Source organism: Schistocerca gregaria, chromosome 4 (assembly GCF_023897955.1).
Source record: "Schistocerca gregaria isolate iqSchGreg1 chromosome 4, iqSchGreg1.2, whole genome shotgun sequence".
NCBI classification, from domain to species: domain Eukaryota; kingdom Metazoa; phylum Arthropoda; class Insecta; order Orthoptera; family Acrididae; genus Schistocerca; species Schistocerca gregaria.
In genome coordinates this window covers 587,975,806-588,003,175 of record NC_064923.1, presented here as the reverse complement: position 1 = coordinate 588,003,175, position 27,370 = coordinate 587,975,806, and the positions used below count along the sequence as shown (strand labels likewise).

General features: G+C 37.3%; 1 protein-coding gene across 3 annotated transcripts in view; it reads left to right on the top strand.

Moving 5' to 3' along the window:
• The window catches only part of LOC126267070 (uncharacterized), a 175,173-nt gene that overhangs the window by 128,810 nt on the left and 18,993 nt on the right, over nt 1-27,370 (top strand). For all 3 annotated transcript variants that reach the window (XM_049971925.1, XM_049971924.1, XM_049971926.1), the window contains 5 exons: nt 3,758-3,930; nt 6,854-7,062; nt 11,150-11,337; nt 21,939-22,082; nt 22,164-22,304. In XM_049971925.1, the coding sequence (XP_049827882.1) occupies nt 3,758-3,930; nt 6,854-7,062; nt 11,150-11,337; nt 21,939-22,082; nt 22,164-22,304 (855 nt within the window). The remainder of the gene's footprint in view (nt 1-3,757; nt 3,931-6,853; nt 7,063-11,149; nt 11,338-21,938; nt 22,083-22,163; nt 22,305-27,370) is intronic.

Sequence of the window (27,370 nt, the reverse complement as noted above, 5' to 3'; positions counted from 1 at the left end):
AAGCAGAAAATGCTAGTGGATGTGTTGATCGAGTGGAAGGCTGTGTTGTGCTGGAGTGGAAACAGGGAAGGGGATAGGTAAATGAAGGACAGGGACTAACAAAGGTTGAGGCCAGAGAGGGGTACAGGAACATAAGATGTATTGCAGGGAGAGGACCCGTCTGTGCAATTCAGAAAAGCTTTTCATGCACAGCATTCCAAAAACTTCTTTGGGGATCTTGTAGTAGCTTGTACCACTGCATCCACCCCTCTTTCTTCCTCTAGTGATTTCTTCCTGCCACAATGTTCCTTCTTCGGATCACACACATTTCCATCCCTCTCAAATCTGCCTCATAATATCATTGTTGTTACACATGACTGCTACACAGTGTCAAACTCTGCCCGCCATCATCTCTTCACTACTTCAACATTTTTGTATTTTTAATAATACTTCAAAATCCACTTTCTTTGCTCTGAGGACAAGTTTCCAGACATCTTGTTATTAACATGTAGTTACTAGCAACTGAAGATAATGATAAGAAAAATGAATGAAATGTTACACATAATAGTCATGAGAGCACCATATAATCACAATTGTATCAAATTATCATCAATACTTCCTCAGTTATTAATGTTTAAATAGTATAAATCCCATTGTGGGACACCCTGTATTTGATGTTAATAGATTACTCTTTCTCATTGTTGTTCTTCACTATTCAAGATTAAATCTAAATTTGGCACAGAAAGGGATGAATTATACTGCCACTAAAGTCTTTGGCCACTTACCAAATAGTATCAAAAGTCTGACAGATAACCAACAAGTATTTAAGAAGAAATTAAAAGAATTTTTGAATGACAACTCCTTCTACTCCATAGAGGAATTTTTAGATATAAATTAAGAAAAAAAAAGAAAAAATTATTTAAAAAAGTTGTTATATTAACTTAATTATGTTGTTAAATTAACTTAATTATGTCATGTATTGGAAAATTTGAGTCATTCCACATCATTATGAAATATCGTATTAATGATCCATAGAACTAGTATTAATCTAATCTCAGAAATGCTCTCCTTATTATCACTCTGAACATTATGCCCTCTTTACATGTTCTATTGTCAGGCATTTTGCTGTGCAGTAGCAAAACTTTAGTGTCTCATTTCTTAATCTAATTTCCTCAGAATAACATCTATACAAGACAGCATTCCTCTGTTCAACTGATATTCCAAGTCTTCTGCTAGAATTAAAGTAACATCAGCAAACCTTAAATTCTCTCTCTCTTCTGTTACGGTAAAAATCCAACAGTCACCGTAGATGTTAAGTCACTAAGGTTACAGTGGTTGGGACATCTGTAGATAATGGAAAAACAACAGATGCCAAAGAAGGTGCTAAATGCAAAACCAGAGGTAGCCACTCAGTGGGAAGACTGAGATTACAGTGGCTGGATAATGGAGAGATGGATTTGAGGAAGTTAGAAATACAGGAATGGAGAAGGCTGGCCAAGTTGAGCGGACTGGAAGAGACAAGTGGTCAACAAGGTAGCAAGGCACTGTAGTGCTAGAAAAGAAGAAGAAGAAGATTATGGTAGAATAATGTTAATCTGAAAAGGTTAGTTTGCTACTCCCTGTAAAGATGACACTAGTGGCAGACAGGCACAACAAAAAGTCTGCTACACATTGAGCTTCCAGCCATATCCTTCTTCAGAAAAGAAAAGAAAAGACATTTACACAAGCAAGCACACCTCATACATAAATGGCCATTCTCTCTGGCCGCTGCTGCCAGCATCATTATGCTGCACCTGAAGGTCAGCTGTGCTCATGATCACTAAGTGGTGCACAACATTGTAAGATCCCTGCCAAGACAGACCAGGTCACATATAGGCAAGATTGGTCTGGACTGGGGTGTAAAACCGCATATTTGAACATCTTGTTTTGCCATCTATTTTCAGTCAGCTCCACTCAGCAATTTGATCACGAGCATATCTTACGAAATGTTCTGTTCAGTGTATGAGATGGCCATTATGTAACTGGCCCAGAACAGCGCACCAGACACTGACCTCAGCATCACGTAATGTTTGATGTGCTGTTGAGGATTTCCTAATGGATAATGGCTCTTGTTCTCAGTGTTCACATATCCCCCACACACCGATTGATGCCTTTATGAAGAAATGAAGAGCTCAAGATCAAAAAGTTTACTTTCTTCAGAAACCTTCAGCAGAACTCAACACAAGCAGTTCGATCTGTAATCTTCAGCTCATATGTAACAAAAGTATTTTAAAGGTGAACTAAACAGTGATTGTTTAATACTTCTCATACAGCTAACTGGTATTGCAATTGAGTTACACTTTACTGCAAGTCATCTTTTGTTTGGGCAATATTTTGTGGTTTTGTATTGCTTTCTTTGTTTAAATTATGTTGTCATGAAATCCTTAAAACATCTGTTTGGGCAGTTTTATGTAGCTACCCAATATTAACCAATTTCTGTGTGTTAATCTCAAATGGCTCAGGTGTTAGTACTGTAATGGATAAGAGACATACCCATCTCACAGCTCAGCAACTGCCTGGTGTACTGCCTTCCACAGCCTGATGGCACATGGTGATAGCATTTCAAGTACAGTTCTGTCAATGCACGCACTTGTCAGCCAAAGTTAGACATTGCCTTCTAAATAGCAATATGGTTCCACAACTGGCTCATTTTATAACCTTTGTCTTATTTCAGTTTGCGCTTATTGGCCATTTTCAAACTTTTTAGCTAAAGCAAGTTTCATTGTCATGTAGGTTTATGCAAATTGAACAGCATCAAAAATAAAAAACCATATGAATCATTAGAGATGCCAGGATTACTTAGAGGAATCAACAGACAGCCAAAAAGTCTTTTTAGTAGACAGTTGTAGTAACAGCATGACATAATGTTTATGTGTAGACCCAAAGTACTACCCATATGAATTTAAATTTGGATCAGTGCAATCATTTGAAGGTGGCCTAACAACCAAAACTGTAGTAAAACCAATATAGGTTGCAAAATGAGTTGGTTATGAAACCATTTCATCACTTAGAAAATTCATAGTGGATGAGGACCCACAAGCTACAACATTAGTCAGTATCTGATGAGCTGAATAATTTCCATACTTCACCTACAATTAAAATTTACATTTGGAGTGTATATACTCTGACTTTATCACTGTTCCTTTAGTTTTCCTGTGCAGTTTTAAAAGACAAGAATGAGATTTTCTCTGAAAGTAAAAACAATCTCACAAGTAAGTCATTTATTGTTTTCTTGTTCGCAAAGACAGCCTTATGATGAATAGTCTCTCTCTCTCTCTCTCTCTCTCTCTCTCTCTCTCTCTCTCTCTCTCTCTCTTTTTTTTTTTTTTTTTTTTTTTTTTTTTTTTTTTTTTTTTTTTAAAAAAAAGGCTTGATATATTGTCTAGTGAAGAAACCAGTGATGACCAAATTACTGAGATTTCTATTATTATAGTGTGCTGTTCACTTTCTCTTGAATGATAATCAGTTTCATTCAGTTAAAGAAAATCTTCAGATCCATAGTAGCTGCACAGCAACCAGTTAGTTTTAGGTACTGTACTCATAGTTCCATAATCCACTAAATCTCCTTAGACATTAAGTCTTCAGTTTGTGTGCAGGTTTACTCTTGAATAACCTAATTATTATTATTATTTTTTGTGCTAATGAATCAGATGGTCTTGTAGTACAGCAGCATTTGTGTGTGTGTGTGTGTGTGTGTGTGTTAAATGACAAGTTGATAATTAGTTCTGCTTTGTTTCAGGTGTTAGTTGAAATTCGCTTGCAACAAGAGACGTGTGTTCAGGATCCTGTTGCAACTGACAGATTCATACAAGAGTGCTTTTGTTGCTACGTAAAGTTGATCCCAGCATTGGAAAAAACTACTAACTTTAATAGCATGGAAGAATATTTGAAGTTAATAGACTGGGCCGACAGGTAGGTATATGATAAGAGAATTCCTTTAAGCAATAAGCGTTTCTTTAGGTGACAAGCACCCAAGAATTATTGTACTTAACACAGTATGCTTGTATATTAGAAAAGGAAAGAATGCAATTGCTCTTGTAATAGAGATTTATTAATTGACTTTGCAATATTTGGAACTTCAGTTAAGACCTGCAGAAATAGTTCCATCAGTTCCCGTTGTCGTCCGCTACCCATTTCTGAGTACACATTTATAGCTGATACTGCCTTTGTGTTTGTTGCTGGTGGCTTAGGAAACCAATCTCCACGTAACATTGATGCTCATATGTTGGGTGTAACAAAAAACAATCACCAAACTTTCAGAAAATTTTCCTCACACACAGAGGAACAAAATGTGTTATATGGACATGAGTGTGGAAATGCTTTACTTCTATCTTAGAGCTAGAATGTATTGTAAATTGTAGTTCTTAGGTTTACTACCAGTGTTTGCTGTTCCAATTGAATGAAGATAATGTCAAAATGTGACTCACTTCGTTGCTTGTGTTGACATGTGACGGATGTCATTGTTCTACTAGCATCAAGCATGTGGCATCAATTGTGTAATGTTCATGACTGACTTGGATGTGGTACATTGCAGCAAAACTGTACTCAGATGCGGAATTGGCAGGTTGCCATTTGCTGTACGGATTAGTAGATGGTAATGGCCATTTCACTCAATGTTTGTATCACGAGGAGTTTTCAGAATGACAGTGCACTGACAGGAGAACATCGTCTTAAGGAGCATGGGACTTCTAAGCCTGTTACTCCTGACTGGAAAAGGCCTAGTATGATGAGGACACTTCAGCTGGAGCAGGAAATTGTTTGTGTGGTTGACAACAACCCTACTGTCAGCATGTGACAATTAGCTGCAACAAGTAATGTTGACCACATGACTATCTGGAGAGTGCTACATGAGAACCTGCTATATCTGTACCATGTACTGCACGTGCAGGCACTATCAACAGCTGATCTTTCTGCATGGGTACACTTCTTCAAGTGGTCCCTGTAACAATGTGTCAGCTGTCACTTTAGTGTAAATATGCTGTTCAACGATGAGGCTTCATTTCGAAGTAGATGATGTGTTGAAGAATTGTAAAAACTGAACTGTAACATGGAAAGAGATCACTTCCAGATCCATGTCAATGTAAAATATTTTCTACCTCAATGTGAGAGGAATTTTTCATGGACATTTGGCCATACTTTTTTGTACACCCTGGATATTGCTCCTGAATGTAGTTGAGGGGCACAGATGAATTTGCCCGAGTTTCCATATTTGTGAAGCTTCTCCTTCCTGTCTTCTTCAGTCTTGTTCAGACATTGTCAGGTAAAATGGTTAACCACAACTTTCAGTCTTCTTCTTTCAAAGCATTTGTGATTTATGATGCTCTCAATCTAACCCATTTAGTGCTTTAGAAGAGACACTGAGAAACCTCTTACATGTATTGAGCCTCAACAAACTTTGTCATTACATGTGGCCGAACCTTCTGGTTCACTGACTGTTGATGTCAGCTTGAATAATATTCATTCAGTTATTGACACCATATAATCCTCATATTTGATTTCCCTAACTGACCAATACTAATTGATTTCAAAATTTTTTGTAGTGAATTTGCAGTCACTTCCAGTAACTCGTAGGTCAGCTTACACACTGAAATGAAAAACCCTGGTTTCAGTTTTTATAATTTTTATTGCATTTGTATGTATTTTTAAAAAATTGGCACATATTTGCTAACTCCCATATTATTTGCTGAACAGCTTCATCTTAGTTTCAAATGTGTCAGTACTCATATGTGACAGAACATTTCACTTTGCTGCCATTACTCTTTTGTAAGCATTTATTGCTGCTTCTGCACAGATTTTGTATACTTCAGTTCATAGTGTCACAAACCCACTTGCAACACTTGTTATTCCCTGAACACCAGCCTGTGGTAACTGCTGAGTACCCGGGGAATACTTAGTAAGCCACACTGAGTACATGGTTGCTGGCTGTAGCTTGTATATATGCCAATGTGCCAACAGCCATTTCTCCATGGAGAACTGTGCATACATTGTTCAGAGAGACTCTGAGAATTGTAAAACTGGTGTTCTATGACTTTTTTGATTAACAAAATGGTTATTACCTTGTAGGATATAATCTGGTTGAGATATTAATACATGTTAAAATCTATAGAAAGTTTTTTATCTGCTTCAAAATTAGAAGAAGGCTTGAATATTTTGATTGAAGGGAAAGAGTGTTATTTTGCTTAAGTATCTGATCCTACTTTTTTTTTTTTTTGGAGAGAAGCTTTTAATGCTATTGAGAATTTGCAGATGACGCTACATGTATACAGTTTGTGCTGACAAGAGGCAGAGTTTTAATTTTTTGAAGTCAGTTACTTTTGTTATCCATGTGCTGCTCCTGCACAGTCTTTTGCCTCTTGTTTCGGGGCAGAAGGGCTAGTACCTGCAGTCAGTATTAATGGCCAATGACCTAGCCACCATGGAAACTATTCAAGTTTTTGATTATCTTGTCAAATATCATGTTTCTTATGTACCAGTTCCTAGTACATAGTAAGCCAGCTTCCGATATAAAATTGCCTTCACTGAATATGCAAACCAAAGTGTAGGTAAAGCATGGCAGTATTAATTTACAAACAATAACAAGCTCATACGTAGTCATAAAAACATTTGAGACAATAAAACAGCCAAGTACTATACTGTGGATCAAGACTGAAACTTTTTCATTAATCTTATATGTTCTATGATATCGCATAAAATTACATATTACGTTACGGTTTTCCAATGTTGCTAAACTCCTTTTTAACTGTAACAGCATTACTATACACTTTAACAGTAAATAATGAAAATAACAGATTCTTTTTGTTTATATACTTAATTTGTTAATTTTTTTCTTCTCCAGAATTCTGGTAACTAGGCTTCCCATGGAGTGTCCTTATACCAATGAACGTTCTCATTTTGAATGGCTTATGATGAACACCACAGGGCAATTGACAGTTACTTTACTGAATCAGATTTTGGAAGCATTACTGATCATGACAGACAAAGGACAGATATGTTTGTCACTTATCCACAAAGGAGTTAGAATTTGCAAAAAAGCACTGCGAACTGGTAAGATTTATACATTGTTTTTAAGAGGTTGTTTTTACCCATTGCTATAGCAATACATAAGAAATGTTTATGTATGCTTAATGCTTTGCCGTTAGCTTTATAGTGTTCCATCCATTCATAATGGGAAATCTTTGAAATTGAGTACACCTTTAAATAATGGGTTTCAAGGTACACAATTTATTAGAAATTGTAGGTTGTTATTTGTTGTAGACTCAGAAAAGTTGTGTGCTCCATTTCATGAATTTCCTTTTCACTTTTTGGCTTTCAGCAAAGTGAGGGTGACAGCTGGTGGAAACTGTGCGACGTCTGTACAAAAAATTCGGGAACTTGGTCCACAAAATTTTTATACCCTTACCTTTTACTTACAGTGTGTGATCTCCTTGGAAATACTCCCCTCTGCAATTGATACACCACTCCACATGCAGTTTCCACTTCTGGAAGCAGTCTTGATACGCCTCTTGCTGGATTTATGCTGTCTGTGAATTTGCTTTTATCTCATCTCTTGTTGCAAATCTTTGTTCTTTCAATAGGGTTTTCAACTTCAGAAATAAAAAAAGTCCACAGGGACCAAGTCTGGAGAGGGCAAAGGATGAGGCAGCAAAGTGATTCTGTTATTTGTGCAATAGTCACGTACCAACTGGGATCAGTGTGCGGGTACATTACCGTGATGCAAGCGTCATGAATTGTCTCATCACATTTCATCCCATTTCCTTCTCACATTTTCTGGCAGGCCTCGCAACACGTCCCAATGCTACCATCGACTAACAGTTTGTCCCTGTGGCATGAATTTTATGATGGAAAAAGCCTTCAAAATCAAAGATAACTATCAGAATGACTTTGACATTTGACCTGATACCTGACAAGGTTTTTTTGGTCTTGCAGAACCTTTTCTGACCTATTGTGAAGATTAAACCTTGGTCTCAACAGTATAACCGTAGACCCACGTCTTATCACCAGCTATGATTCTTTTAAGGAACATCTCATTCTCATGTGTGTGATGCAGAAGCTCTTCACAGATTGTGAGGCGAAGGTTTTTCTGGTCTTGACTCATGAGCCATGGGACGAGCTTGACAGCAACATGATCCATTCCAAGGTGCTGTGTCAGGATTTCATGACATGATGCAGCTGAAGTGTTACTTTCTTCTGCAATCTCTTGGACAGTCAGTCTTCGATTGGTATGCATAATTTCATTGACATTCCTGACATGAGCATCATCGGTAGACATCAAGGAGTGTCTGAACGAGGGTCATCTTTAACTTCTGTCCGGCCATTTTTAAACTGTGTGAAACATTTATAATACTGACTGCGGCTTAAACACTCATCACCGTCAGCTTCCTGCACCACTTGGCATGTCTGTGTAAAGGTTTTCTTCAGTTTCACACAAAATTTAATGCAAATGTATTGCTCCTCTAACACTACCGTCTCGAAATTCGCAAACTGTGCAACGAAGTGTTCTGCTCAATACAATACTGAACAATAACTAACAGACGTACAACAAAGAAACTTCCAGCAGGTATAAGGTTTTTAAGCAGGTGTTTGTGTTTGCTTGTCTGAAAGAAGAAAGAAAAATTAGGAAAAAAAGTTGTGGTTGTCCCTTGAAAAGCTAGAATGCTGTCTGTCATGTCCTGTTTCTCAAGAGAGAGACAGTAGGGTTGTAACACATTGAAATTAACCAAATGTTTATTTTTTCGCAGAAAGTCCTACTTTTTTTTAATCAAAAACTCTAATAATGGTTCATTTAGGAGATAAGAGGTTTCCTTTTTAGTTCTGCACTCCTTAACTGAACAAAAAATGTAATAAATGAGCCTTTTGAATAGGTCGTTTCTCTTCCTTCCTGTATTGTTTGACAAATATTATGAAAACATAACAGTGATAACATGCCTGTAGTTAATATGGTAAGGAAATTTCTGGTAGAATGTAAATAATTTAGAAGTTAAAGAGACCACGTACCATATGGAGAATCATCAGCTCGACAGGCACACAAAAAGAATGAAAACCTGCTAGCTTTTGGGTAAGACCTCGAACGAGTTTTGAACTCACCCCTTCCACTGCCCCCCCCCCCCCCCTCTCTCTCTCTCTCTCTCTCTCTCTCTCACACACACACACACACACACACACACACACACACACACACACACCTGTGTACGTACCTTCGGCAGGCTGAAAACACAATACTGGGATGCAATTTGACAGGTGGACTAGGTTGAGTCAGGTAGGGTGGTTAGTGAGAGAAAGAGGAGGGAAAAGTAATGGGACAGATTTTTTATCTAACAAAATTGTTATTTTGTTTTCTTTTTTCAAACAACAATATTGTCCTCTTCAAATTCGTTCCCTTCATCTGGTGTAGACCAATGGAGTCGTTGGTGCCAGTCTTGGTAGCAGTGCTTAAAGGCTTCAAGCGGTAGGGTCTTTAACATGTTGGTCACATTCTTTTGAATGTTCTTCAGAATCACAAAATGAAGTCCTTTTAATGCATTTTTCAATTTTAGGAATAGAAAAAAGTCACAAGGACTCGGATTGAGTCAACAGGGGGGCTGTGGAACTACAATAGTGCACTTTGAGGTCAAAAATTCCGTGATGGAAGAGGCTGTGTGACATGGGGCGTTGTATGATGCTGCATCTGATTGTCTGCAATGGCCGTTCTCTCTTGATTCACACTTTGCGTGAGCCTTTCAAGGGCATCTTTGTGAAACACTTGGTTGACTGTTTGTACTGGAGGGACAAGTCTGACAAGAGCATGCACACAATTGACTTTTTCATCGGTTTTTAAAGTTGAAGGTCTTCCTGAGTGAGCTTTATGTTCAACATGTCCTTGACCTTCCAAAAATGATTTGTGGCAACGAAAAACTTCTGCTCTTGATAAGGAATGTTCCCCATATGCCTGTTTCAACTTTTCAAAGGTCACACTCTCAGACTCCCCAAGTTTTGTGTTAAACTTGATGGCACAGCATTGCTTTAAATTCCGCTGTTCTATTTTTGTAACACACAACAAAAACTCAACTTCAGTCATGGCGCTCACAGAAATCACGTGATGACTGTACAGAGCTGAAACTCAGACTGAACATCTGGAAGGGATAAACACACCATTCTACACAAGTAGAGCTACACAGCTTTGTCAGATCGCTCACAGTGTCATCAGTCTCATTACTTTTCTCACACACTTCATATGTCTGCTATCACCATTATTATTTTTATCACAATTCTAGTACCTTACAAGTGACAGTTATAATGTACTCATATCAAGATTGCTGAAAGTCCAGTACTTTCTTCTTGAATGTGACTAATGTCTTTTATTCTAAACACAACAGTAATTTGAAATTTTAATCTCCTCTCTCTCTCTCTCTCTCTCTCTCTCTCTCTCTCTCTCACTCACTCACTCATTCACTCTCTCTCATGAAATTTCACAGCATCCCATATGTTAAAATATTTTCCCGCAACTTACTTAGCACTAGCCATTTCCAAAAAATCTTTGAACATTTGATGTACTGATTTTGTGTTATCTGGTTTGGGTGCACTCAAATTCCTGATACATTTACTTTTGTCCACGCAGAGTCATTGCTTCCCCAGTCACCTGTGAGACTACGCAGTATTATATTTGACTCTCCAGCATCTTAAGGAGAAGACAGTTAATTAAAAGACACTACCAAATATACAAGGACAGAAAAGAATAATATTCGTTATTTACACAATTTGTTTTGTATATTTCCTGCAAATCATAATTTTTAAGAAGTCTTGCAAGTGAATACAGCAAAAAGTACAGTCTCAAACTTCCTGTCAGTTTTTAACTAGGCTCTAATCTGACTGGACTTTCCTTTCACACTCAGTACTGTCACTGATTAAGCTATCAAGCATTGCCATTTGGGGTGTGTACCAGAACCTCTATACTATACATAGGCTGGCCTAGATGAAAGATGTACTACTTGGATAAATCAACTCGCAAGAATATTGCTTACAAAAGCTAGAGTCGAGGTTTGCGACCTAGTTTAGTTTTAATATATACTATGTATCCGAGTGCCTCGGAATTGCAACTGAATCTTTGTCACACAAATACAGTTGTTCCTGCTACGCTGTCCATGATATGTTGCAGGTTGCAGACTTATGTTTGTTTCTTCTTGCATAAAGTTTACATCAAAGCTCTACAACAGTTTCAAGAGGAACTTGGATGCACGTGCCTTCTTTAAAACACAACACATGCTCTTGCATCTCCTTATTGACTGTATAAGCAGTTTTTCTGACTGTATACCTGTAAAGGACTACCTGAAACCTGGCCTAAAGGTGAGGCATTGTTCTGTAGATTTTTATAACTTAAGACATAGTTTTAGATAACCATTTCGACAATGTTTATATATCTTTGTGCTATAATGTCATCATTGTCTGTTGTGTGTCTTTAACATTAATTAGCCCATTATATCTTCCATAAATCATTTGTTTAGTACTGAAGAATGCTGAAGATGAAATGGGTAGATCAAGTAACTAATGAAGAGTTGGGTACTGAATTGAATTTGAGAGATAAAAGGTTTATGACACAGCTTGACTTAAAGAAGGGACAGGTTGGTTGGAAACTCCTCAGACATCAACAGATAATTAATTTTATTATGGAGGGAGGAGTGGAGAGTAAATATTGTAAAGGGGACCAGATGCATGAACACAGGAGTGGGTTGAAGTGGATCTGCATCAAACCATTGTGAACTAATGAATTGATCCTGAGGCAGCCCAGCTTCAGAACAAGATTGTCAACTTTTGTCAACCAAAATCATTGGAAATATTTGGTCATATTGCCAGAAACAAGAGGCACTAGGAAAAATCAATCATAGAAGGAAAAGTCTATGACCGAAGACCTAGAGGATGTGCATCATTGTCATGGACAGACGAGATTAATAGTTTGACTGGGATGGACATGCAGCAAGTAAGTCAGCTTGCCCAAGATGAAATTGAGGGTAATATTATAGAAATGGAAGAGAACTTAGATGAAGATGTGATGGGAGATATGATACTACAAGAATAATTTAACAGAACACTGAAAGTCTTAAACCGAAACAAGCCTCTGGGTCTAGAAGACATTGTCAGAACTGCATATCGCCTTGGGAGAGATAGCCATGACAGCACTCTTCATTCTATTTGCTGTGCGAGATATATCAGACAGGCGAAATACTCTCAAACTTCAAGAATAATGTACGGGTAATAATTCCAACCCCCCCCCCCCCCCCCAATGAACCATGGACCATGCCATTGTGGGGAGGCTTGCGTGCCTCAGTGATATAGTTAGCCGTACAGTAGGTGCAACCACAACAGAGGGGTACCTGTTGAGAGACCAGACAAACGTGTTGTTCCTGAAGAGGGGCAGCAGCCTTTTCAGTAGTTGCAGGGGCAACAGTCTGGATGATTGACTGACCTGGCCTTGTAACATTAACCAAAATGTCCTTGCTGTGCTGGTACTGTGAACGGCTAAAAGCAAGTTGAAACTACAGCTGTAACGTTTCCCAAGGGTAGGCAACTGTACTGTATTGTTAAATGATGATGGTGTCCTCGTGGATAAAATATTCCAGAGACAAAATAGTTCCCCATTCAGATTTCCGAGTGGGAACTACTCAGGAGGATTTCATTATCATGAGGGGGGGGGGGGGGGGGGGGGGGGAACAGGCATTCTACAGATTGGAGTGGGTAATGTCAGATCCCTTGATCGGGCAGGTAGGTTAGAAAATTTAAAAAGGAAATGGATAGGTTAAAGTTAGATGTAGTGGGAATTAGTGAAGTTTGGTGGCAGGAAGAGCAAGATTTCTGGTCATGTGAATACAGGATTATAAATGCAAAATCAAACAATGGTAATGCAGGAGTAGATTTAATAATTAATAGAAAAAATAAGAACATAGATAAGCTACTGTGAACAGCATAGTGAACACATTATAGTAGCCAAGATAGACCCGAAACCCACACCTACCACAGTAGTACAAGTTTATGTGCCAACTAGCCCCACAAATGATGAAGAGATTGAAGAAATGTGTGATGAAATAAAAGAAACTATTCAGATAGCGAAGGGAGATGAAAATTAATAGTCATGGGGGACTGGAATTCGATAGTAGGAAAAGGAAGAGAAAGAAAAGTAGTAGGTGAATATGGAATTTGGGATAAGGAATGAAAGAGGAAGTCATCTGGTAGAATTTTGCACAGGGCATAACTTAATCATAGCTAACACTTGGCTTAAGAATCGTGAAAGAAGTTTGTACACATGGAAGAGACCTGGAGACACTGGAAGGTTTCAGATAGATTATATAATGGTAAGACAGAGATTTAGGAACCAGGTTTTAAATTGTAAGACATTTCCACGGGCAGATGTGGACTCTGACCACAATCTATTGGTTATGAACTGTAGAGTAAAACTGAAGAAACTGCAAAGAGGTGGGGATTTTAGAAGATGGAACCTAGGTAAACTGAAATAAGCAGAGGTTGTAAAGAGTTTCAGAGAGAGCGTCAGGGAATGATTGACAGAAACAGGGGAAAGAAATATGGTAGAAGAAGAATGGGTAGCTTTGAGAGATGAAATAGTGAAGGCAACAGAGGCTCAAGTAGGTAAACACACGAGGGCTAATAGAAATCCTTGGGTAACAGAAGAGATATTGAATTTAATTGATGAAAGGGGAAAATATAAAAATGAAGCAGGCAAAAAGGAATATAAACGTCTCGAAAATGAGATCGACAGGAAGTGCAAAATGTCTAAGCAGGCATGGCTAGAGGACAAACGTAAGGATGTAGAGGCTTATCTCACTAGGGGTAAGGTAGATACTGCCTACAGGAAAATTAAAGAGACCTCTGGGGAAAAGAGAACCACTTGTATGAATATCAAGAGCTCAGATGGAAAACCACTTCCGAGCAAAGCAAAGAAGGGAAAGGTGGAAGGAGTATATAGCGGGTCTATACGAGGGTTATGTACTTTAGGGCAGTGTTATGGAAATGGAAGAGGACATAAGTGAAGATGAAATGGGAGATGTGATACTGTGTGAAGAATTTGACAGAGCACTGAAAAACCTAAGTCAAAACAAGGCCCTGGGAGTAGACAACATTCCATTAGAACTATTGATAGCCTTGGGAGAACCAGCTATAACAAAACTCTACCATGTGGTGAGCAAGATGTATGAGACAGGCGAAATACTCTCTGACTTCAAGAAGAATATAATAATTCCAATCCAAAGAAAGCAGGTGAAGACAGGTGTGAAAATTGGTGAACTATCAGTTTAATAAGTCACGGCTGCAAAATACTTACACAAATTCCTTACAGATGAATTGAAAAACTGGTAGAAGCCGACCTTGGGGAAGATCAGTTTGGATTTCGTAGAAATGTTGGAACACATGAGGCAATACTGATCCTACGACTTACCTTAGAAGATAGGTTAAGGAAAGGCAAACCTATGTTTCTAGCATGTGTAGACTTAGAGAAAGCTTTTGACAAGGGTGACTGTTCTCTTTTTAGAAAATCTTAAGGTAGCAGTAGTAAAATACAGGAAGCGAAAGGTTATTTACAGCTTGTATAGAAATGAGAAGACAGCTATAAAGATCGAGGGGTATGAAGGGGAAGCAGTGATTGAGAAGGAAGGGAGATGGTTGTAGCATATTCCCGATTTCATTGAGTCTACACATTGCACAAGCACTAAAGGAAACTGAAAAAAAAAAATTGTAGTAGGAATTAAAGTTCAGTGAGAAGAAATAAAAACTTTGAGGTTTGCTGATGACTTTGTAATTCTGTCAGAGACAGCAAAGTACGCAGAAGAGCAGTTGAAGAGAATGGACAGTGTCTTGAAAGGAGGATGAAAGATGAATATCAACAAAAGCAAAAGGAGGATAATGGAATGTGGTCGAATTATATCAGGTGACGCTGAGGGAATTAGATCAGGAAAGGAGACACTTATAGTAGGAGGTGAATTTTGCTATTTGGGCAACTGATGATGGCTAAAGTAGAAGGATACAAAATGTAGACTGGCAGTGACAAAAAAAACATTTCTGCTAAAGAGAAATTTGTTAACATCAAATACAGGCTTAAGTGATAGGAAGCCTTTTCTGAAGTTGAAGGTGTTTGTCTCGAGTGTAACAATGTGTGGAAGTGGAACATTGATGATAAACAGCATAGACAAGAAGAGATTAGAAGCTCTTGAAATGGGGTGCTACAGAATACTGCTGAAAGTCAGGTGGGTAGGTCATGTAATTGATGAGGAGTTACTGAATATAAATGGGGAGACAAGAAATTCATGGCACAACTTCACTAAAAGAAGGGTTCGGTTGATAGGACACATTCTGAGACATCAAGGAATCACCAGTTTAGTACGGGAGGGAAGTGTGGGAGTTAAAATCATAGAGCGTGACCAAGAGATGAATACAGTAAGCAGATTCAGAAGGATTTCATTAGTTATTCAGACCTGAAGAGTCTTGCACAGGATATAGTAGGATGGAGAGCTGCATCAAACCACTCTCCATACTGAAAACCACAGCAGCAGCAGCAACAACAACAACATTAGTTTATGATCTTCTCAATCAAAGTAATTGGAAAGATCATAGAAAATAGCAACAGGGTATTAATTATCATTATTTAGTTCTTCTAGAAGTGAGTATGTGAGATTATGTATAGCCTTCTCAGTACAGAAGCTTTCACGAGAGCCAAATTCAGCTATTGTTAAAAGATGATTCTCAGGAAGATGGTTCACTATTTTGTTGTTAGCTACCTTCCAAAAAAAAATTTCAGAACATGGAAAGGAGGGAAGTGGATCTATATTTAGAGGTCATTTGCTAATCTCCACTGTTGTAAATTTGTGATACTTCTGGTAAATTTGTGATACTTCTGGTAAATTTGTGATACTTCTGTGTACTCCAGTCTTCCGGGAAATACACTTGAACTCATCAACTGGTTACAGTGATAACTGCTGGGTGTTTACTGTATAATTTCTTTTCAAGACACCATTCATTTCACTCAAGTGAGCTTGTTGGTTGTTTGCCATTTCTGACAGAATTACAGTGTCATGGGCAAACCTTAAATGGTACTCTTTCCAAATTTCTCCGTATACCCTTTACTGATTGCTCAGTGTACAGATTGAATAATTTCCTTCATCCTGTTTTATGTCCTTTGACTGTTATAACTACAGTTTGCTTTCTGTATGAGTCGAAGGTAACTTTTCACCCTCGGTATTTTATCCTGATGATTAATATAGAGGAGTTTGAAACTGAATTAAATAATTAGATGCCAGAAAACTGCTTGTTTGCCTTTGGAGAATGGCTTCACAGTGATTCTTGAAACTAATTCTTTAGTTATAATATAGTTTGTATTAGTGCTGTAGTAGTCTAGTAACTTGAAGTCATCCTACTGTACTGCATAAAATATTCAACTTTGACTTTTAAGCCTATTTCCACACCTTTGATTCCTGTTCACTTCCCATGCGTCTTCACAAAATGGATAATATAGTTAATGTAATGTGAAGGTTTTCTGATTGAAATAATTGCAACTAATGAGATGCATGTGATGTTTATGCACAGGAGATTTTACAAGAAAAGTGTTGTACACTACAGGGCACCTTTCACAATCGTAGTGTACACATTCCTATATTGGACATCTCCCCCCACCCCCACCCTCCACCCTTCCTCCCCTCCTCCAAACCGAACCCAAATTTGTAAATTTTTAGTATTAATGTTTTGTTAATATACTTCTTTAATCTGACTTACTTCTTGAACTTCTGTTTAATTAGTAATACTTAAAAGATCAAGTATTTATAAATTAGTTATACAAAAGTTATAATTAATTGTGAAAAATGTAAATAACTTACAGAAATGTTTGATACAGCACTGAATGCAGTATTATATCTTCAAGTTTTATTTAGAAATGTTCCACAATTTTATTTACTCAGAGTACGTATGTAAGATTGCCGAACTTGTTCAATTGCTGCATCAGAAACTGCTGGCCGACCCTGACCCAGCATACTATGTGATGCCAGTTTCAGTGAAACAGTTGTACCAATTCGTAATAGTTTGTCTTTGAGGTGTTGGCTTGCAATATTTCCCCCTGAAATGTCTCTGAAGTGTAGTAGTAGATTTGGATTTGTGAAACCGTAAACAACACTGCATATGCTCTGCAATAACTCATTCGGGCATGCCATGCTGGGAATTAACAGTGTTAAGCTGGAATAAAACTTGAAGATATAGTGCATTCAGTGCTGTATCAAACATTTCTGTAAGTTATTTACCCTTTTTACAATCCAAAAGTATTAGTTATATGAAAATATAACTAATTTAGAAACACCCTGTACATAATTTTTTTAAAAAAATTCTGATTTTTTGAAGTAATATAGCCATCAAATTTTTAAAACACAGTAAAATTAACATTAACTGTAAATACTGTTGAGCACTTGTAGGTGGGATCTGTTGTTCTTGGAGAAAACAGCTTTGAGTCTTCTTGTTCATATATTTGTTCTTTGAGACATAGTAGTAAAATTTCATGTGGTCACTTTTGTGGTTGTACAGGATGTGTATGATTGCTTAAACAGAGTTGCCCTCCATTCTGTTCCTTTTATCAGACTATTAAATATTCATGAATGGAAATATCCTTTCTTCATTGATGTTATGGGCTGTTAATGCAAATAAATACCTTGCAATTATTACCATCTCAGAGTACTGCTGAAGACAGTCACAGCTTTCAAAAACACTCGCCCACTTCTCACGACACTGAATGGTGCTTTGTTTTCATCGTTCCACTCATGAAGATTTTCTTCAATAAAATTTGTCATTAGCCCAGATTGATCAAAGACAATGGAATAATCAATTTCAGTTTTTCCCACTTTGAATTATAAACTTTCTCTTCAACACTTTCTCATTTTGGCGCTCTTCATTAATACCCAACCACATTAATACCCATGGGGAACATGAGGTGCTCCACTTGCTCTGATATTCATAAAATATGTTATAGCTTCTTCTTGAAATTCCATTTCTGCTGATTGTGTCACTTCTGCTCTTTTAAGGACAGATTTAACATTAAAATAAATGAACTGTTGCTCTTTTCTCTTAGTAACAGTTCCAAGAGTATTGTTCAGGACATCCTTTACCTCTGTTATACTTTTTGTGCTTTCCTCAGTTTCCTTTGTTCCGTGCTGGAGAGTGCTAAGCTGGCTGCGAATGAACCATTAGTAGGCTTCACCTGAAGAGTTGCTGAAAAATGGAAGCAGTATTTTGGGGACTTTATCTTCATTTCAGGATTCAAACAGTCTGGTGACTCTTTCAACTGCTAAAAATAGTGATAACCAGTAAGTTTTTGAGTGACACATTACATTCACATATTCAGTCCCTCAATAATTGCCAAAACTCCTTAAGCACCTCTGTTCTAACTGTGCATATGGAAAATGGATAGTTTCAACATCACACCTCAAATTATCAGCAGATGTCTGCATGCAGTTGTACAAAACATGTACAGGGTTGCCTATGTCATTCATTAAGTGTTTTCATGCAATGTTGTATTTGATTTGATTACTCTGTTACATTTGACTTGTCTTAAATCACCAAAGTTGGTGTTTGTATTGTCTCCTTGAAATGCCACACATTTAGTTTTTTCGAGATCAAACATTTTAATGGTACTCATACAAAAATTGAAATTTAGTCAGATGTTTCATTAGGTAGGGAACTCATCTTCAAAAGTTCGTACTGAATTCTTTCATTAATATCGAAAAACTCAACAACAAAAGGAAATATTTTAGCAGCTTTATGAATGCTGGCATCAGTGGACACCCTGTAGAAAGAATACTTTTTGGTGTACTCAAAGCTTTCCTTTAAACTATGGGGAGCAATAACTCCAGTTACCAAGGTTACGTTAATTCTTGCTGAGCTAAACTTTTTTTCCAATGGAAGAATCATCAAACATAACGCTATTAAGCTTATTAGTACAATCGCTAGATTTTGGTGAAGTTTTACCATGTGGTAGGCTAGTGTAAGCTCAGCTACTCGATCTTTGGTGCCTTGAATTGATTGAGGTTTTACAAAATAATTTTGTAGTATTTTATAGAGCTTGGTGCACTAAATCTGTTAATGTGCTTCTTTGACTCAATCTTATCAAGTATTTCACAGCACCCACCATGACTTATGCTATTAAAACAGTTACATACTGAAGACTGCTTCATAGTCAAATCATCCTTTCTTGATAAAATTCCACTTCTAACAATAACTGACACTAAATTTGCAGACATGTTTCAGCATTGCATTTTGCAACTTGGTGGAAAAAATACGATTAATATGAGAAACCACCAGTATAGCTTATATGAAATAATAAAAACTACTACACTATTCTGACAATGACAGTGGTAACTGGTGTGACAAACCGGCAGTTTTCAAAACTCTTCTCAAAGTACAATACCTGGAACTGTTACAACAGTCCAACTACACTCCAGCCGCAGTATTGCTCAAAATAAGTTATTGTTTCAGTATTACTGTGGGACTATAGTGGTTAGAGAAATAAGCTAAAATATATTAATTTGTCATATCATGTTTCATTTAGTCAAGTGAAATTTTCAGAAACTTATAGAATTTCATTAAATGTTTTTAAAAACTTAATACTGGGGCATTTGGTTTCCATGAGTATAATATGTGAATGGAAGGGTATCAGGGTAAATGTTTTTAATGCCCTGTGTAACAACAACACCAGTAACACAATCTTACAGTGGATTTTGGAATGCATAAGCTGATGTAAATTTGAGTAGTGAAGTTTCAGGACAACTGTACCAACAACATTCATGGTACTGCCTAGTCATTTGAAGAAAGCTGTTGTTTCTATGGACTGATACTGCTGATTAATTAGTGGTTCTACTGTTTGTAGAACTTGAAAAAAAATATCATAATGGCAAGTTGCTAATGTGGATGTAATTTGTACTGAATTGTTTAGGCCTCCTTAAACAATCAAACATGTTTGACAAAATCACTTTTATCTAGCTACGGATCTGCCAAGCAAGCTCGTACATGTTCAAACAATGTTTGTCAGTTTAACCTCACTTAGAAGCAGACGCTATTTGTGTTCATGTGTATTTTGAGTGTAGTGAATACTGCCACAAATACACGCAAAGCAGTCGTGGCACTGACTTTGGCACTGTGTTTAAAGAAGAAGAAGAAAACAAGACTCTAGTCCAGGAATAGCTTAAAATCAGAGATTTCACCATGAAAATATGCTAAGGAGAAAAATATTACTCTCCGAACCTGGTGGTTACATCAACTTCCTTCAAATGGATGATGAAACTTTTTAAAACTTAAGTCCCTCTTAAAGAAGCAAACTTGTCTGTCAAGTTCGCTCTTGTCTAGCCACAGATGTGTCAAACAAGCCCGTACAGTACTAAGAAAGCTTGTCAATTTAACCTCACTTTTGAAGCAGACACTTCTGATGTATGCCGTATTTTGGCACTAGTGGGAATGGCTACAAATGCATATAAAACATTTCTAACATTGTCTCTGGCACTGTGTGTAAAGAAGAAGAAAACAATAAATACAGTGATCTAGGGAATGGTTTAAAATGAGAAATATGCAACTGGAAACCTGTTAATGGATATGTTTCACTCAGAACCTGATGATTACTTCAACTTCCTTTAGATGGACAGAGAAATGTTTACTATTACTTCATGCACACATTGAAAAAGAAGACGCAGTATGCGAAAATTTGTTCTCTTCAACTTTGTCCTCTAATGAGAAGTCATAAAAATACAGAAACATGGGAATATGTAGCCTACATCGTGTGTGGAAGAACCGGAGAACTTCAATTTCTTTTATTTCAATCCACTCCACTTGTATGTCACTGTATGCATAAAATATTGACTCCATTCATAACCTCTTAATGTGTAATGTATGGCTGGGAAAGATGTGGTACCTCTATCATTATGGTAGTTGTTAGTGCTATTTTGTTTTTATACTTGATCATAGTTTCATAGTAGTGGAAACTCACGATAAGGTGAGATAAATAATAATAAAACAGTTTTTCACTAAACATATGCTGCGAAACGTCAACACAGACAACATCCACCATCTTTTCAAACTTTCTGTTAATCAAAATTTCTCTCAAACACGATCTATGCATGATAGACATGTCAAACTGCACTATACATGGTCAAATATCTGGCAAGCATAGTTAAGTTTACTTACTGATATTGAAAGTTGCCAAGCAACTAGAACTAGACTATTACAAGCAATATAAAAATATTATACTCCTAAATGGGATGATTATTTGGCTATCACATTTTAAATCTTTAGTTGTGTTCCAAAATTGATTGACATAAATGACAGAAATTTTGTTTGACCATTACCACTACCCATTATTTGTTAAAAAAAAAATCTGTTACTAAGAATCTCATTGTCGATGAGGCATTGAACAATATAAAATAGTTGCGGTCTTTACCAGACTTATGTGGAATGAGTATCCGGGAATTATTATTTATTTGGCACACTAAGAGAGAACATGTTTACTTTCATGCGTTTTAATCTCTTTAACTCTTGCTCAAAAGGTCGCATAAGAGTTAAAGAATTGTAGACCAATATAAACAGGTGAAATCTATTTAGTATTGTCAATTATGATGAGTAGGGATCTCTACTTCCTGTGTGCCTGCCAAGAAATGGTACGGAAAATGATCTCTAGTGTCTGCCTTAGCCAGAGGTCACAGTAAGGTTGTTAATATAATGAAGCCTTAATGCTATTTATCTTGTAGATAAAAATAATGGTTACTTGTCTTTTGAAGCATAATTTTTATTATTGGTTTTGACCAAATATGTTTCACCTCATTGTTTTGGGCATCTTCAATTGTCTGCAGTGGATATCTATAAATATTCTGTTTTTTTATTCTTACTTTTGTTAGACTTTTAATGTTATATCAATTTTTTTGTTATAGGACTACGAAGAAATTGAGAGCATTGTAAGGAATGTATTATTGTCTTCAATGAAATTGTGTGGTACATCTGCCAAGCCGATTACAAATGTTGTAAAGACGTTTATTGATGTGATTTTGAAAGTAATGGATAGAGAAGAGTCAGTGGTAAATTTTTTCAGCTAATTTGGTATTGTAAATTTAAATTCAGGAGAATTGACTTGTACTTCAGATTTTGTCCTATTACAGGTGTCAACCAGTGAGTTAAGAGATGCCCAAGACCTGCCGTTTATTGCAGCTAGATTTGTAGCCCTCTTCTGTAGCTCAGCTAACTTGTCTGAAGTCTTTCTGGTGACTCTTATGCATGTTATTAGTGAAGATTGTAAAGAGGTAAGACAGATAGCAGATAGATAGAAAATGGATAAAGTTGTGTTTCTATTATAAACCTTTTAGTCCCTTTCTTGTTCATAGCACTAAGTCATTTCGCATTTACTGCAAGTGTTACTGTATTTCTTTCACAGTTATGTTACAAATTTTTACAGTAATTATTAGTAGATTAGCAATTGTTAGCAGTGTTACAGAAATCATGTCTCTATTTGCGTAGGGCAGTAGAGAAGGGGGAAAGAAAGATAAATTGTATATCGGGGAGAGTATGAGCAACAGAGAATAAAATAAAGGATTTCTTTGTTTTTACAATAATGAAGAAGATGAGCATAACTTCCTAGAAGCAAAGAATTTAAGGAAAAGCAGCAGGATAAAAACAGTAGAACTCCAGCCACTGATGGAGTCACCTATTCGGTCACCCACAAGCACCCTTGAGCACGGGGTACATGCAGAACAGCACACATGGGGAGGGATGTAAGTCAGCCACACACCACAGAAGATCAGTTCACTACCATACCTGACAATGATGACGTGTCTGTTTGCTGATGTACTCTGCCAGCTGTACACCTAGGGAGTGTTTGATCAACTAATATGCCAGTAGAAACTGGAGAACCACATTACACACCTTTGCAGGGAAAAAGTGTATTGCAGCATAAAAAAAATTGACAAGCTGCACAACCAAAGATGCCATTTGCTGAATATGCTTGGATTTCTGATACACTGTGCAAAGACATAGTGCTAAATTTCGCTAAGTTCATGCCAAATTTTGCTAAGGTTATGCGTTACATTGATTCAGTGACAGCCAGAATCGAGAAGTGAGCCAGTCTTGCCCTTGTACATGAGAGAGTGAGCTTTACCTGCCAGAGTTAAAGAACATGGCTCAGGAATTATTGAAATTACATTTACAACTGTCCAACCATTTTAATTCCTGGAACTAGGGAAAAATTGATAGTGTTACTTGGGTGTCAGTCAATTCCATACATAGAAAGACCACAGGATGTCAGATATCAAAATTTGTATGTCACTGAAGGTCCCTGAAAAATTGTCATCAATCTCACAAACACGCAGCTGAGGGACAATGTGAGTTCAGTTCTGGAGAGGGGACTTAAATTTGCTTTCTTTACTAGGTCACACCAGTCTCGGACATCGTCAGTGCATTTAAACAGGTTACGGCTTGCTCCTACCTGAAACATTTGAAGAAGTATGTTGTGAAACTTGTGCTCTGCCAAGAACCAAACCCACACAGTTGAACATCATCAGCAGAGATTTCGTATTACTTTTTATATCAAGTAGCAGCAAGCAAGCACATCCAGAAAGAAAAATGGTATTAGAAACACCCAAATTGAGACAGACATGGTGAACAGCGGAACTTCTGCATCCAACAAATGGCAGTATTGGAATCATACTCATATTAGACAACTGAAGCCGCTATATATACAAAAAAGTGACTACTTTATTTGAACTATGCCAGGTTTTATTACAAAATAACAATAGTGGAACTACAGTTTCAACGTCCACTATTGTTATTTTGTAATAAAACCTGGCATAGTTCAAATAAAGTAGTCACTTTTTTGTATATACATATAATAGTTAAATTCCTACAGGTGGCTTCAGTTGTCTAATATGAGTATGATTCCAATAGTGCCGTTTGTTGGATGCAGAAGTTCCGCTGTTCAACGTGTCTGTCTCAATTTGGGTGTTTCTAATACCATTTTTCTTTCTGGATGTGCTTGCTTGCTGCTACTTGATATAAAAAGTAATACGAAAAACTCATAAGTTCATCATTCACTTTCGATTTATTTCACAGGGAAGTACAACTTTGTTCCACGACTGCGTCTCAACCGACCACAGCCGACTCTACAAGTGACAAAGAATGACTCTAGCTTCAAAGATATTCCACTTGACACCCAAACTTCCGCTTGTAATAAGTCTCTTTGATATTGTTCGTCATATCCACCAATATCAATCAATATATTGCAATTTTTTAAACATAATAGTAAATTAACATAAAAATAAGTAGATTATAATTTATAAAAATTCCAACATAAATATAAGAGAAAAACATTCACCACTTCGCCCACTAAATTCGGTATCGATAACTTCAGTTGAAAATATTACATCTCCCAGATCCATTACAGAGGACAGTCAACCAAGTCCTGAGAAAGTGCCCTGACAGTATTGCTTTACCTGCTGACAAAGATGCTGCAACAGTTGTCCTAATGCAGAAGGTCTACACTGAGAAGAAACAGGCCTTCTAGATGACGAGTCCTACAGGAAAATTAACACAACAACTCTTACAGAAAGATCAGCACTGATCCCACCAAGAAGCTGGTAAACAAGACAAGGGCATTTCTCAGGGACTTGGATTTACTCAAAGGAGGTAGAGTAAAATCTCAAACTAATGAAGCCACTTTTAACATATTTTCATCAGTCCCAGCAAAACTCCAGATGAACAATGTTATTCTTCCAGCTTTTAACACACCCCACTTTAATGAATAGTCCACTTTTAAGCAATAAACATGAAACATATTACGAATTAAAATCCTGTTTTTATGCAATTCCTAACAAGTCCGAGAGAATTTATGATTTCTTTCAGAGTAACACAGGTATATAGTAATGATTTTTTTTCAGTCAACATGTATCTGAATCAAATTCCATTGTCATGATACTGGAAAAAGTTTTGAATGAATTGGAAAGTGATTTCTGCCCTGCCTACCATGTGACACTGGTCATGTGATCTGATGTCACAGTCATTGAATTATGAAGTTCAATCTGTGAGGTGCTGTTTTTGCTGTTGTCTAATTTATCACTTTTACTTTTATGGAGTTGCAGCCTGCAAACATGGCAAGCCTGTGAGTCACCAAAAGCTGATGATCATCTACGATGTTGAAGACTATCGCAGCATAAAACTTTCCAACATCCTAAAGAAGTATGATTTGGCACCATCTTCATTATATAGCATTCTCAAAAACAAGGAAGCACTGTTAAATGCCAAAGCTAGTAGTTCATCTGGGTGCAAAAGGAAGAACATTCGCTTGTCAGCATTGAGTGATGTGGAAAATATTCTTTTAAAATGGTTTCAAGGAATAAGAAGTGACATCATTCCTGTAAATGGAAACATACTATAAGATAAGGCTTGGAAAATCATGCTGAAGATCGGTATTGAAAATTTCAGTTTGTCAAATAGCTGACGAGATCATTTTAAACAATGTTGTAAGCTCTCGTTTCAGAGTGTAAAAGGAGAGAGGGAGAATTTGGATATAGAAACTGTAAAAACTTTACAATGCCATGATTATTGCAAGGGACCACTGCTCCTGTCTCAGCAGCCAGATACATTTGTGACAATTGTGGCAAGAGATGCCGTGCTGCTATTGGCTTGACAAGTAATATGAAAAAATGCAACCCATAAACACGCAGACACTGCAACAATCATCTACCAAGATGTCATGGCCAATATATATAGGAGCCCAAAGAAATTTTTAATGCAGATGACATTGGCACCCTTTCTTCCTCCCCCTCCCCTCCCCACTTCCAAATTACTTTCTGTGAAAACTTGTGAAAATGCCATGGATGTAAAAGAGAGAGAGAGAGAGAATGCCTGCACCATTTCTAAGAAACGGAAATTTGTGTTTCTTCCACTGAACTGCACAAGTTATCTGCAGTCTTTGGACCTGAGCACAATACACTCCATTAAAGCCAGATACAGGGTAGCAGTGGCCTAGTTGTGAATTACATTCCTTGAGAGGAAGGAAGTGTGGAGGTTCAGCATTCCACAGGCTACGCACATGAGCACATGTTTGTTGCTACCTGGAATTGTGTGACACAACAGATTGTGTTACTTTTGCAAAGGCAGGCTATATTACATCAGTTGTTGATGAAGACAACATTGAAGAATGGAACAGAAACACAGATATTTCTAAAAATGTGACACTCCAGGACATTATATCTTGTGGTGACAATGTTTTGACTTCCACACCTGAGTAGAATGTGAAATGTATGAAATTCTGTAACATTGTTAGGTAGGAGGTGGCGGTGAAAACAATGAAGAACAACAACAACAACAACAACAACAAGAGAAGGAGGAGATCATTGCACCAAGTTCCACAGCTGATGTGCAAGGACTTGATACTGTCAGGAATTACCTTTCCTCTTTTAACATTATCCTGGAAGGACAAAACAAACAATTTTTCAATGAATGTGTTCTGCAAAACGTGTGATATATAATTATATGTACACCATATTTAAATTTTTTGGAGATTATTGGTAACTTTGCAATTAAATGCTTCTTACATCACTTCAACATGCTTGAATTATGATTCTAGGTCACTCCTCCTTTGTACTTTGTACCTAGGCAAAACTCCTATTTAAGGAAAAGGTAGTTATGTCCCCAGAGATTTGTTAAAAAGGGGTTGTACTATACCAAACAATAGTCCATAAGGATGCATACTGCCAAGAATTTATGGACTCCCTAAGGTCTATAAAATCAGTGCTGCAGTGGAAACACCAATTCCCATCAGGTCACTGAAGTTGAGTACTGTCAGGCTTGGTTAGCACTTGGACGAATGACCATCTTGAGTCTGCCAAGTGCTGTATGCAAGCAGGGTGCACTCAAACCTTGTGAAGTGAATTGAGAAGCTACCTGATTGAATAGTGGTGGCTCCATTTACTAAAACTGACAACGACCAGGAGAGCAGTGTGCTGACCATACGCACCTCCCTCCGCAGAGGTTGACACAATTGACACCATTGAGCCTTCTGAGGCCTGATTAGATGGAGAGCAAAGTTCCACAAAGAGGGCGTGCCTTACGTCCAGCAACATCAAGGCTCCTACATATTCACTCGCAGAATACTTATAATATACTCTGTCCTTATGTGGGTAAATATCCACACATGGATTTTGTGAAACATCTCAACAACTTCAGCGTGAAGCATTCAGGATTCCTGTTGAGCTTTAATGTTGTTGTGCTATTCACCAGGGTACCACTAAGACAGCCACTAGAACTCGCTGGTCAGAATTTTGACCTGAAGACTACCAACATTTCAGGTATGTCTTGACCTTGATGTATTTTCTAT